General features: G+C 38.3%; 2 protein-coding genes across 10 annotated transcripts in view; both read left to right on the top strand.

Annotated features, from left to right (window-relative positions):
* Positions 1–1,095, top strand: part of ATR (ATR checkpoint kinase) — a 93,798-nt gene extending 92,703 nt beyond the window's left edge. For all 6 annotated transcript variants that reach the window (XR_011995293.1, XR_011995292.1, XM_026018512.2 and 3 more), the window contains one exon: positions 734–1,095. Coding sequence is in view for 4 of the 6 variants with exons in the window: in XM_026018512.2 (XP_025874297.2) it covers positions 734–907 (174 nt within the window). In the remaining 2 variants the exon portion in view is untranslated. The remainder of the gene's footprint in view (positions 1–733) is intronic.
* A 999-nt stretch (positions 1,096–2,094) lies between these two features.
* The window catches only part of XRN1 (5'-3' exoribonuclease 1), a 101,298-nt gene continuing 89,055 nt past the window's right edge, over positions 2,095–14,337 (top strand). For 2 of the 4 annotated variants that reach the window (XM_026018523.2, XM_026018522.2), the window contains exons 1-2: positions 2,095–2,379; positions 11,826–12,058. In XM_026018523.2, coding sequence (XP_025874308.1) covers positions 2,305–2,379; positions 11,826–12,058 — 308 coding nt within the window. In that variant the 5' untranslated portion in view covers positions 2,095–2,304. Of the gene's footprint in view, positions 2,380–2,413; positions 2,893–11,825; positions 12,059–14,337 lie in introns of those variants that run through there. The other 2 variants (XR_011995294.1, XM_072727059.1) reach the window with 2 other exon arrangements.

The following is a 14,337-nucleotide window of genomic DNA, read 5'->3' as shown; positions in this document are numbered from 1 at the left end:
ATGCCAGTGAGTTTTCTTTATTGTCATTACTAATGTTAACATTATTATAATTTGTGTAATGAAGTTCAAGACATACTTGTTTAACTGTAGCCAGTTTATAATTTTGAGATAATAGTGGGAAAAAGTTGAACACAGATTGCCTGAACTTACAAAGTAGCAGTCTCAACTTTAATATGTAGCAATTCACTCCTTACTAATATTAGTTGAAGTCTCAAAGTTTGCAGATAATCGTTTTTATTGAGAATATATTGAAGATTGTTATTCTAATAACATCAATCTCACTTTGCATTTTGATAAGCTTTCTATTGAGAGAAATGTGTACCATTCCAAGTAGCTTAGAACTCCGTTTGCACATAGTAACATAAGCTTGATATTAGGCATTCAGAGTATTGTTGCTATTATTAGAATATTCATTCAAATGTTGAAGTCCTAACATTTTCTGGGTAAATTTTTTCTAGAATTGTAATGTGGAAGAGATTCCCTGGTATTTCACATAGTCCAGAAAAAATGTCCTTGCAGTTGATGTTAAATCAACATTGCAAGCTTCAAAATCAGTATCTCAGTTTTGTTTCATTTCTCCTGTTTTGTCTGTATTTGCTCCTAAAAGGGGGTAATGATTTATAAAATGACATAAACATTGGTCAAATACCAGAAAAAGTAGTAATTTCAAATTATCAACATGCAGGGGTTATTGGGTTCTTAGCACTTATGATTTTCAATTTCTTCTTACTAGGCCAAGACCCATGTTCTTGACATCGAGCAGCGACTGCAAGGTGTAATCAAGACCCGAAATAGAGTGACAGGGCTGCCATTATCTATTGAAGGACATGTACATTACCTTATACAAGAAGCTACTGATGAAAACTTACTGTGTCAAATGTACCTTGGTTGGACTCCATATATGTGAAATAAAATTACATCAAAGGATATGCTAATAATCTAAAATTAGTGCATTTGGTATTAACTGTGTATAATCAATTCCAAAGTACAGTATAAATTTATGTTCTCAGAGCAACTGGTATTAACTCCCTTATTGTTAATAATATTTAAAATAATATATGTTGTTAAGAAATAAACTTTCTTTTTTTAAAAAAATTATTTATTTATTTGAGGAGAGAGAGTGAGAGCGCACAAGTCGGGGAAAGGGGCAAAGGGAGACGGAGAAGCAGACTCGCCACTGAGCGGGGAGGTAGCTCTACTTGGGGCTCCATCCCAGGATCTCCGGATCATGATTTAAGGCCAAGGCAGACATTTAACTGAGTCCCTCAGGCCCCCTAAACTGCTTTCTTTCTTTTTTTTCTTTTTTCTAAACTACTTTCTTAAATATATATATTGTTTATTATAACTGGGGAAATGGAACATCTTATGTTTTTATGCTCTAAAAAGATGTATTTGCAAGAAACAAGCCTAATTTCATTTTATAACTTTTATTAATTTTCTTTGAAGTTCAAGCTAGCAAAAGGAGGATTAATTTGAGCAACAACAAAAAATTATAGCAGATGACTTAAAATAATTCACAGTATTTACAAAGTAATGAGGTTATTACATTCAAATTTTACCTAAGTTCGCTTAAGAGAATTATGCTTTTTTGTACGGTATAGTGTGATGGGGGAAAACAAGAAAAACCAAGAGCCATGTATATGAAAAGTGTATCATTTCCTGTGGAGCTTAATGTTGAGTTTAGGAAGCTGAGCGGGGGTGGAGAGGAGTTAGGACATGTTTTGTTGTTGTTGTTGTTGTTTCAACAAATAATTTGGAATAGGAAGCTGAGCGGGGGTGGAGAGGAGTTAGGACTTTTTTTTTTTCAACAAATAATTTGGAATAAAACGTTTTTAATTTGGAAGCTTTGTTGTAGGGTTATATTCCTGGGGTGGGGGGAGCCTCCCCCTCTCCAAACAAAATAAACTAAATCAAATAAATCACCAGATCTTTCCAAATTTGTGTTGAAAAACACTGAGATTGGTAATCGTAGGACACAGGCGGTCAGGAAGAAACCAGCGTTCCCACACTCGTGCCGCCGCCTCGCGAGGGTTCACACCCCTCCCACGCCTACTCACAAGGCCCAGCTCCGTCAGCCGACCCGCCGCCGCGCTTGGACGTAACCGCCGAGAGAGCGCCGGGATTAGAGCCCCGCCCCGGCGATGCGGCCTCCAGCCGGCCGCTCTAGGCCCGGCGAGCGCTCTCTATGGTCGGCCGGGCGGTGTGTTGTCATCCGCGGAGCGACGGCCGGAGGCGGCGGCGTAGGCCCCGGCGGGGCGTTTGGTTTCGGTTTGGCCCTGACTGGAATTAGCGTTGACGGTCGAAATGGGAGTCCCCAAGTTTTACCGATGGATCTCGGAGCGGTATCCCTGCCTCAGTGAAGTGGTGAAAGAGCATCAGGTGGGTGAGCGCGGGGCCAGCGGCTCGGCGGGCCGAGGACCCGGGGCCCCGCAGCCCTCCCTCCACCCTCCCTCCACCTCTCTGCCCGCCGTCTGCGGGGTGCCCGGCGGCGGGAGGGCGGGGGAAGGTTTGAGGAGAGCCGGATGATGTGAATGAGGGCGACGACGTGGGTTTGGTTTCTGTGCGCAGAGCCGCGGGGATGGCGGCCGTTCTGACAGCTCCGCTGCGGCTCGGGGCCTTCCGGGGTCCTGAAACCGAGTCCTGCGGCGGACGCTTCCGTGAAGTCCCCGCTCCCCTGCCCGGGGAGCCGCGTCCTCCCTCGGAGAGGCGGCGGCGCGGGAGCGGGCGCTCTGAGTCCCCTCCCCGGCCCCAGGGCAGCGGCGGGTCCACGTACAAACGGTGATGAGTGCCTCCGCAGTCGAGTCACCTTGTTTACTGTGCCTCCTCGGGACCTGCATCCCCTCCACCTCCAGCGCCGAGAGTGTTTGACACGGCCGGTGGTTCACATTTATGGTACCTTTTGTTACTCATTTTCGATTATCCCGGAGGTCGGGCGAATCCCGCTTTCCAAAAGCAGAAGAAATACACTTGGACGGGCAGGGGCAGTTATTTGGAGGCTTCAGTGTGTGTGCGTGTGCGTGTGCACGGGAGAGGGAGGAAGAAAAAGAGAAATGGATTGCTAGAGCACTAACATAATAATAATAATATCTGGAGTGTAATCCGGGATGTGGTAATATTCCAATGCAAGGATTCCAAAAATGTTTATATATTGGAACTGTGGAAAGAAATAAGCAGTTCTCTATTAGGTAAACTAGACTTTGGGTGATAATGTTAGTGTTTGTCACGTTGAATGATTTTGGTAGGTACATCTCTAGTCCATTTTACATTTTACAGGGCAAAAAAAGTTTTGATATTTGTATAGCCAATGAATCCGTTGTGATGGGTAACATTTTATTGGTCAGGGGAAATAATCTAGCCAACACCATCAGGCTGTTTGTTAAATTATGGTTTAATCTTTTAAAAAGTACAGTGAGCGTGAAGATAAGGTTAAACTTCCAGAAGGGATACTTTGTTGTTGGATCCCAATCAGATTCGGTAAATGAAGAAAAGCTTACCAAGAATTCCAGAACAGTAGATTATTTTTCATTTATTTGAGTCAGATTTAGGAAGATATTTCTTCCCAGAGAAGAGAGTGAAAAAAAAAAAAAAAAAAAGATTACCACTACATTGTAGAAATAGACATCAACTTTGGGTTTGCCTAGGTCATTCATTCAACAAAAGTCTGAGTACCTGCCATGTATCAGTCACTTTATCTCCAAAGAGGAAAAAATGTGATTGTTATTTGGAATGGCTTGATAACATAATATTTGTTCATTGATATTTTTACTCTGTACTCTTCAGTGCAGAATTTGGTTGGATGAAACTGTCCTGGCTTCTCACCATCCTGAGGAGGGTTTTGTTTTGTTTTGTTTTGTTTTACTGAAGAACAAAAATAGCCTCTTTAAGGCAAAAGGGATAGGTTTAAAACTTGGCTTATCAAAGTGCTGTCCTTCAAAAATATTTGATTCATGTGGTTAACAACAACAGCAAAGAAAGCAAATGTCATAAAGGGTTACCAGCTACTCTCTTGAGCAGTATTTAAAAGATAGTAAGCCAAAGTAAGTTACAGTGATTTATTTTTTTTTTAAGATTTTATTTATTTGGCAGAGAGACAAAATCAGAGAGCACAAGCAAGGGGAATGGCAGAGGGAGAAGGAGAAGTTAGCTTACCCGCAGAGCAGGGAACCCGACACGGTGCTCCATCCCTGGACCCTATATCATGACCCCAGCTGAAGGCAGACACCCAACCAGCCGAGCTACCCAACCACCCCAGTCACAGTGATTTGAAAACTAGTCCTAGAAGGAAGGGATTGGAGGAAGAATAGGTTGTGGGAAGATGGTGGTGGTAAAGACAACAGCATTGTTTTTTGGTCTTTCTGAATCCTCACATAAAAACAGAGCAACTAGATAGCAAAGTTTGAAATCCAAAGAACATTTATGACAAAACCATGTAACACTGTATCCCTGTGAATCCCCAAATACAAGTAGGTGGGGACAAACTACCAATAGCCTCTAGACCCAGTTGGTGTTGGCATCCCTGCAAGAGGAAAAAGGAAGCAATGGGGCAATATCTGATGGACCTGAGAACAGGATAACTGCAGATTATTCACAAAAAGACTGTAGGCCAATTATATAGCCTATAGTCTATACACAGCCTATAGTATGTGTAAGTAAGGGGCTTTAAACGGCAAGAATAGTCAGCCTCCTATGAATTCTCATAAGTGACTTGCCAAGACATTGTTCTGAAGTAGATATAGTAAAGGATAAAACAGATATGCTCCCTATGCAAGAGCAATGGAAATGTTAGCTTGTGTTTCCTTCTGTACAATCTGTAGCAAAATGCATAGAAGATTGGCTTTAAAAGTGCAGGCACTGGTGTAACCATGTGAATGCACTTAACACTGTTGAACTGTACACTTAAAAATGGTTAAGATGGCAAATTTTGTTATGTATATTTTACCACTGTGGTAAATTGCAGGCATCAGAGTACGCATGATGAAAAGGAACAATATCGCTCCAAGGAGGCCAGAATTGTTGAGAGGGTGGAGGGTTACATATTAAAGTGCCACAGTGCAAAAACAGACAGTTTAGCTGTGGTAATAAAATTCCACTGGAGTAAGAAAAAAACAAATCTGAAGAGCTACCTGCAAGAGGGACAATAGTGACAGAAGGTTAAGAAATACTGCTCCACAGCAGTTCTGCTTGGTTTCAAGTTTAGCTCCAACACTTACCTTACTAGCTATTGGTGAGTAACTAATCATTTTGTGACTCAATTTTCTCAGCTACAAAATGGAGATAATAATTCTAGGATTGCTATGCTTAAGTAAGTGAATGCACATACAGTTGGCTTTGAAAAATTAGGAGCACCGACCTCCCACACAGTCAAAAATCCAAGTATAACTTTGACTCCCCCAAAACTTAACTGCTATTACTAGTGTTGACTGGAAGCCTTACTGATAAGATAAACATCTAATTAACACATATTTTGTATGTTATATGTATTGTATATTGTATTCTTAAAATAAAGTAAGCTAGAGAAAAGAAAATATTAAGAAAATTATAGGAAAATACATTGACAGTACCGTACTGTATTTATTGAAAAAAATCCACATGTAAGTGGACCCATGCAGTTCAAACCTATGTTCAAGGGTCAACTGTAAAGCATTTAAATCTGTATAGTTTATGGCAAGTGCTTAACAGATCTTAGCTGTTGTTATTATTATTATTATTATTATATTTTGAGAGAGAGACAGTACTCGTAAGCAAGCTAGGGGAAAGGGGGAGAGAGAGAGAGAGAGAATGGGAAGCAGGCTCCATGCCTCCAGCATGGAGCAGTGCTAGATCTCACAACCCTGAGATCCTGACCTGAGCTGAAATCAAGACTTGGATGCTTAACTGACTGAGCCACCCAGGCACCCCAGATCTTAACTATTACAATAGTGCTGTACTAGATTGTAATCACAAAGAGAACTGCATATGCTCTAAGAGTTTGTAATCTTAGTTGTATGACCTTTGTTTTACAAAGGCCAAGTTTTCGTCAGATATATATGTTCCTCATTATAATATCATCTCTGCTTTTGTGGTACATAATAGGTCTTCGGTGAATAGTTATTGAGTGAAGGAATTTATTAACCATAGCATATTATTATAACATATAAAGAATCATAGTATGTAAAAACATTGCATATAAAAATATGCATAGTATATGTAGTATGCTTTAAAGCATGCTTGTTAAAGGGGTGCCTGGATGATTCACTTGGTTAAGTGTCCAACTCTTGATTTCAACTTAGGTCATGATCTCAAGGTTGTGAGAGTGAGCTCTGTGCTGGGCATGGAGCCTGTTTAAGATTCTCTCCCTCTACCCCTCCAAAATAAAATAAATAAAATATGCATGTTAAAAAATGAATTGAAGCAATAAAGTCTTGGGATTCAGATAAATAGGATTAAAGGACTGTGACAAAAGAATTGGTCACAGCTCTCTTAAACAGTCAAATATATATTGTCTTTTTGAAAAAGACATTTTGCAGCCACACTAAGTAGGATACAAAGTTACACTAACAAAAAGAAACTACTGTTTTGAGAAAATTAGATACTAAAATGTTAATACTTAACCACAATTTAAAGCAGTGAGAATGCAGATTCAAAGTGTTAGAGCCTGCATGTGCTTTCACATTCAGTAAAGGGAGAGCTTAACTTTTTATTGATTATTAAATATTTTTATTTGCAACTTTGTGTCAGATATTGTGCCAAGAGTTCTAAACATGACCAGATACTTAAGTGTAATAATGTCTGTCCTTTTCTGCTAAATCAGAGACCTTGCTTTTGAGGAACTCACAGTTTAGCAGGAAAAGACAGACATTACACTTAAGCACCCAACAAAAATGTATAGAGCATGTAATATATGTACCTGGCATTCTTGTATACCTTGGGAACACAAAAACAAGATATGACATAGAGAAAAGAGTATTATGTCCCCTTGGGTAAGTACAGAAAAACTTCTAGACAAAGATACCTGAGCTGGGTCTTGAAAGCTGAGTCAAAATCTGCAAGATCAGTGGAAGAAAAAGCATAAAGGAAAGAAAAGCATTTCAAGAAGTAGTAGCAGTGTCTGTAGAGTCACAGAGGTTTGGAGCAGCCCAGCACATTTAGGGCTCTCAAAGTAATGTACTGTCTGTAGTTAGCTTGTAGACTATATGTTGTTAACAGGAAAGAACATGGAATTGATGGGAGAGGTAACAGCCAAATCATACAGAACCTTTTATGGCATTAAGGGTTTATAGTATCATACAGCTTTAAGTATAGAAGCAACATGATCAGAGTATGTATTAGAAAAATGGCTAACTGGACAGCCTGGGTGGCTCAGCGGTTTGGCGCCGCCTTCGGCCCAGGGCGTGATCCTGGAGACCTGGGATCGAGTCCCACGTCGGGCTCCCTGCATGGAGCCTGCTTCTCCCTCTGCTTGTGTCTCTGCCTCTCTCTCATAAATAAATAAAATCTTTAAAAAAATAAAATAAAATAAAATAAAAATGGCTAACTAAGATGTGGTAGGAGAGAAAAATGAAGCAAGCAGTCTAGTTGGAAAACTGAGGGCTTGAACTCAGGCAGGAAATCTGGGGATTGGAGAAAATAATGAGATTGACTAGCACAATGGGAATGGTTAGGAGGGTAAGATTCTAGAGACATTTTGGAAGTTAAATTTAAAAAACAAAACCTAAGTAATTAGATACGGAGATTGAGGACAGGTAAAAATATAAAATAACATCAGAATTTCTAATTTACAGAGGTCATAACTCAGTATTATGCATTTAGGGTCTCCCCCCATTTTTATGTAAATCCCAGTTAGTTAACAAACAGTGTAATAGTAGCTTCAGGTGTAGAGTTTAGTGATTTGTCACTTACCTACAACACCTGGTGCTCATCCTAACCATGCTGTCCTTAATCCCCTTCCCCTATTGAACCAACACCCCCGCCCCGCGCACGTCCCCTCTAGCAATCCTGAGTTTGTTATCTATAGTTAAAAGTCTCTTTCTTGGTTTGTCTCTTTCCTTTTTTGTTTTGTTTTTTTTTCCCCCAATAATATGTATTTGTGAAGGAGCAAGATTCTCTTGAATGTTCTCATTTTCTTCACTGAATTAGACAGTGGTTATTCAGTCATTCTGTATTTTACTTACTAATCTGAAACCTAAGAGAATTTTAAAAATTTCTCTTCTAAAAGGACAATTACAGGTTTTTTTCAGATTATAAAGGAAGGTATGTGCTCATTATGTACAAATTAATATAACCCAGAAAGATGTAAAAGTTGTTATATTGTCCAAAGGAAAATAAGAAACAACTGAAATTTCATCATTGAGGGTTAACCAGTAACATCTTGTTTCCATATACTCTTGACCTTTATATGCAGAATGCAGATACACATGTAGATATTTTCTATAAATGGGATAATATGACTGCTGTTTTATAGTCTGCTTTTATCATTTGACCATTTGTATTATACACAATATCTACTGTCAAATAAGAATGTATATCATAATTTGTAATAGCTATGTAGTATTCCATTGTGTAGATGTACCATCATCAGTTTTCTATTCTTAGGCTTTTTTTTTTTTTAAGATTCTATTTATTTATTCATGAGAGACACAGAGAGAAAGAGAGGCAGAGATATAGACAGAAGGAGAAGCAGGCTTCCCGCAGGAAGTCCAATGTGGGACTTGATCTCAGGACGACGACCCGAGCCAAAGGCAGACACTCCACCACTGAGCCACCCAGGCGTCCCTTATTAGGCATTTTATTTCATTTTTTACCTTTTCTAAACAGTACTTCCATTAATATTCTTGTGCTTATATGTTTGTCCACATTTCTGATTATTTCTCAGAGTAAGTTTCCTGCAGTAGAAATCCTGGTCAGAGATGTACATGCTTCAAATTTTGACATATATATATATATTTTTTAATTTTTATTTATTTATGATAGTCACAGAGAGAGAGAGAGGCAGAGACACAGGCAGAGGGAGAAGCAGGCTGCATGCACCGGGAGCCTGACGTGGGATTCGATCCTGGGTCTCCAGGATCGCACCCTGGGCCAAAGGCAGGCGCCAAACCGCTGCGCCACCCAGGGATCCCGTTGACATATATTTTCATATTAGTTTTTTTTTTTTTTTGACATATATTTTCATATTAGTTACACCAGTTTATAGTCCCATCACACTACTGGGTGTGAATGCCATCTCTTTCTTTTCTAGACCTGGGATTTTCCTCTTCTGTAAATAGGGAATCTAAATATTTCTCTTTAAAGTTATCATAGGGGATCCCTGGGTGGCGCAGCGGTTTGGCGCCTGCCTTTGGCCCAGGGCGCGATCCTGGAGACCCGGGATCGAATCCCACGTCAGGCTCCCGGTGCATGGAGCCTGCTTCTCCCTCTGCCTGTGTCTCTGCCTCTCTCTCTGTGTGTGACTATCATAAAAAAAAAAAAAAAAGTTATCATAATTTAGTGAAATAATGGATAATAAATGTTTGGCCCAATGTTTGGTACTTAACGAGTGCTTAGTAGATGCTGACTGTTACTTTTAATGATATATGAAATATCCATTTCCCCAAAACCTTGCCAATAACTGGGTAACATCATTTTTTTTAATCTTTGCTAACATGAGGGGGGAATGATATATTATTTTAATTTGAAATTTGAGCATGTTGAACTTTTTTTCATATGCTTATCAGACTTTTGTCTCTTTTTTGAGTTGCTGTGCATTTTCCATGCTTACTTTAAAAATTTGCTCTTTTTCTTACTTATTTTGAGGATTTTATGTATATTGAGAATGTTGACTTTATTTCTAATTTGCAAGTATTTCCCTGCATTTTGTCATTTTCAGTTAAACCTGTTTTTAGCACTTCTTTTTTGACCCTACAGATGTAAAAAATAGATTGCCAACTTCATCATTTGGTTTGTGTTTGTGCAAAGGCTTTCCCCACCCTAAAAGTACTAAAATATTTGTATATAACTTTTTTTACTTATATTTCTCACTTTAAAATTTTTAATCTCTTTCTGGAATTTATTGTGTTATAAGACGAGATACAGTTGTGTTTTATTTCCAAATAGTTAACTAGGTACCACATCCCTTTCTTTTACTGGTTTGAAATGCCTCTTTTATATACATATGGACTACTTTATAAAATCTTTTGTTTAAGCCTTTATAATTTTTAATCATATAAAGCAGATTTCCCTTATTTACTTTTCTTTTTTATATTCTTTCTTGCATATTTATTGTCCTAGGGAAACTGTAAAGTGCTCACCTTGAGATTTTGATTGAAGTTTTCAGAATTTTTGAAGCAAACAGTAAATCTTGAGTGTACTTTTAAAATCTCATGCTCACAATTGTAAGAATTACATTTGAGCCTATTACTCAATAAGAGCATTCACATTTTTTATGTCATGCCTGGTACAATCCTTTATAAATTGGCATTTAATCAGTATGTTTTTATGGTGGTCATTGATTCTAAGGCCAAAACTTTACATTCCCCAAATTCAAGGGCATACCGTTTTCTCAGTAGTAGGAGAATGTATCGTTTCTGTACATATGATAAAACTTGAAGCTTTTCAGAGATTCCCCTCATTAAGTTTATATAAGCTTATTAATATTTTTACGTTTGAAAATTCAGAATATTTTTCTTTAGTTAGTATGAAAGCCAGACTACTCTAAAATTCTTTAATTATATTAGATATTACAACTATTAAGTGGTGCCCATTTCATTTCCTTGTTAGTGTATATTTGTTTCAGTAGTGTTCCCCTTACTTGCTCACATTCATTTATTTTTTTAAATTAATTTTCGACACTTTTTTTTTTAAAGATTTTATTTATTCACAAGAGACACACACAGAGAGAGAGACAGAGACATAGGCAGAGGGAGAAGCAGGCTCCATGCAGGGAGCCTGACCTGGGACCCAGGATCATGCCCTGGCTGAAGGCGGAGCTAAACCACTGAGCCACCCAGGCTGCCTGCTCACAAACATTTAACTAAAGGGAAAATCAATGAGAGCCAGAGCCATGAAAGTCTTTTTTTTTTTTTTTTAAGAAATTTTGTTTATTTATGAGAGACACAGAGAGAGAGAGAGGCAGAAACACAGGCAGAGGGAGAAGCAGGCTCCATGCAGAGGGAGCCTGATGTGGGACTTGACCCAGGACTCCAAGATCATGCCCTGGGCCAGAGGCAGGCGCTAAACCGCTGAGCCACCCAGGGATCCCTGAAAATCTTTTTATAAAGAGTAATCACTTTAGCCAAAGTTTAGGAAATTTTTAATCCACATATCAAAAACAAGAAATCAGTTTTCAAAGTTTTCTGAATTATTTGGCGTAATCTAAGCTTTCTAATATGACCAAATCAGTGACTCCGCTTCAGTGAAACCAAATATACACTCAGGCTTTAAATCATTTGTAAAATCTCTTAATGACCATGTACAAAGAGCCTTTTAAATGGGCATCCTATTACCCATGTATAGAGGAAATTGAGGCTTTAAGAACTTGATGTCAAACTAATAGTTTGAGTCCCAAATGAACCAAGCACTTCATTTAGTATTTTCCCAGGTTATCTATCTTATTTAAAATAAGTAGATCATTTCCTGCCAGTAAATTTGATCAATCTGTTGGGGCATCATATAGCCGTATGTCTCCATCTTGCCAATTTCTCCTGTTCATTTTTTCTTTACTTTTTTTATTCAACTGTGATTATTTTCTCAATTTTTATATAATAAGAATGCCCCTATATCCTGCTTTTTATCAGCTGCTTTTCCCAGCTGCTTAAATATCCGTTGTTGATTATAGTAACAATCTTGATCATTTTTCTTTATTTTTTTAGATTCCTGAATTTGACAACTTGTACCTGGATATGAATGGAATCATACATCAGTGTTCCCATCCTAATGATGATGATGTTCACTTCAGAATTTCAGATGATAAAATCTTTACTGATATTTTTCACTACTTGGAGGTGTTATTTCGCATTATTAAACCTAGGAAAGTGTTCTTTATGGCTGTTGATGGTGTGGCTCCTCGAGCAAAAATGAACCAGCAGCGGGGGAGGCGTTTTAGGTAAAATATTTGTGGTTTATTTTAGAATACTATTTATTTATTTATTTATTTATTTATTTATTTATTTATTTATTTATTTAAGATTTTATTTATTTATTCATGAGACATAGAGAGAGAGAGAGGCAGAGACACAGGCAGAGGGAGAAGCCAGCTCCATGCAGGGAGCCCGACGTGGGACTCGATCCCAGGTTTCCAGGATCAGATCCTGGGCTGAAGGTGGTGCTAAACCACTGAGCCACCCAGGCTGCCCTAGAGTACTATTTAAATTAGTAAAATGTATTATTTTAAAGATAATTGACTTAGTGCACTACATCTTCTGTTCAAATATCTTTTCTGCTTAAATTCCCCCAGAAATGGAAATAACTAATTACATCACATTTTATCAATCAAGTGTACAAATTAGTAATTCAAGTGAGGTCATTCTCAAAGCATGTGTTGGGCTGTTGTTACTATTGTTCTATATCACAAATTTTTCAAACTTCTCAATAATTTGGAAATAGCGGTACAGTTGACCCTGGACACTTGAAATGTAAGGAGCACCAGTCTCCACATGGTCAAAAATTTGCATATAACTCGATGCCCCAAAAACTTAACTACTGTTGACTAGAAGCCTTAGCAATAACATAATGCATATTTTGTATGTCGTATATATTATATACTGTATTCTTACGGTAAAGTAAGCTTAGAGAAAAGAAAATGTTATTAAGAAAATCAGAAGGAAGAAAAAATAGATCTATAGTAATATACTGTATTTATTGAAAAAAAATCCACGTACAGGTGGACCCACTCAATTCAAACCTGGTTGTTCAAGGGTCAGCTGTAGTAGAGAAAGCTCCTCTAATAGTCTGCCCTGAACTAGAGAACTACAGAGTGAAATGAGAGATTGTTCTAATGGAAACATTGACAATTTAATTCAACAAACATTTGTTGAATGCCCACACCCTGGGCTAGATGCTGACTCTGATTGAGCATGGGTCCAAATTGGATAGGTAGATAGGCAGGTGAGACTAGAGAGAAAGTGATTTGATGGAGTATGAGAGTAGAACTGAGTTAGGACACTTGAGGTATTACCAGCCCCAGTGTGTGAATTGGACAGTAGGAAAAATAACAGGATGAGAAGAGATACATAGAGTTTTAAAGTCAAAATCCTGGGCCTGTGGAATAGTTCTAAAAAAACAATGAGATCATGCTGTATCCTGTATATGAGTAGAATAAGTAAAGTAAAGAGGGTTGTTAGAAGTGATGGCTAGAAACTCAGAGTCCAGTGTGTATGATGGGTTCTTAGAATAATGAATCCTTTCATCATGACAGCAGGTAAAGGAGTAGAAAACGCATCTGTAAATCAAATATGGAAATCATCAAGGAAGGTGGAAGTGTACAGTGAAAAAGAGGAAAGAATGATAAAAAGTAGTGATTTAAATATCAAAAGAGAAAAGACACTGAAGGTATTGGAACAACTGTGAAATCTTTAAGGACAAGGACCATCTTTTACTAAAATTTAGATCCTCACATACCACCCAAACTTAATTAATTTGAATCTTTAAAAATTGGGCTCTGGAAACTGTTTTTACCAGACTCCCCTGATATTTGTTAAACCAATTTGGGGGAGCTACTGGGCCAGAAAATCTAGTGTTGAGAAAGGATTATATGAACCTACTCTATCAATCATTGTTCAGTTGCAGAAATAGAAGCCTGGCTATTTTAAGCAGAAGGGAATATAATACAAAGAACAAGGTGTTTATAAAAATTATTGCAAGAGCCAAAAGGATAGGAATTTAAGTGACCCTTCAAGAATGATTTTAGAACAGCACCACAGAACTGACCCACCAGTGGTGCTATTACTACATTCAGGAAGGTGAGCAGTTCAGAGGCTCCGAAATATTGGCTCCAAAAATGTATCACTTTAAAGTTCAGCAATCAGGAAGCCATCACTGAATCTGTTAGCTCCAGAGCCCGAGTATACCTGGCCGATCTGGCCTACACCTTGCTTCTCAGTACCTACAAAACTACTGAATATTGAGAGCTCTTCTACTATTGATGAAACACACAGCCCACAAACCCAGACTTCACCACACTTCCACCTTCCAAACCTTTATGGAAGCATCAAACTGACAATATCTAAGTTATTATATCCAATCACCTGGCTGCAAGGGACCCTGAGACTTCACTTTTTAGCTTTCTAACCTTTCCAGTATCAGAAGACAAACTAAGAGAATAGAATGGATATTGAGGGCCAATCGACCATAACCACAACAACCATTTACTAAATACTGTGCTGG

This window comes from Vulpes vulpes, chromosome 11 (genome assembly GCF_048418805.1).
Source record: "Vulpes vulpes isolate BD-2025 chromosome 11, VulVul3, whole genome shotgun sequence".
Taxonomy (NCBI): domain Eukaryota; kingdom Metazoa; phylum Chordata; class Mammalia; order Carnivora; family Canidae; genus Vulpes; species Vulpes vulpes.
This window is presented reverse-complemented; position numbering and strand designations above follow the sequence as displayed.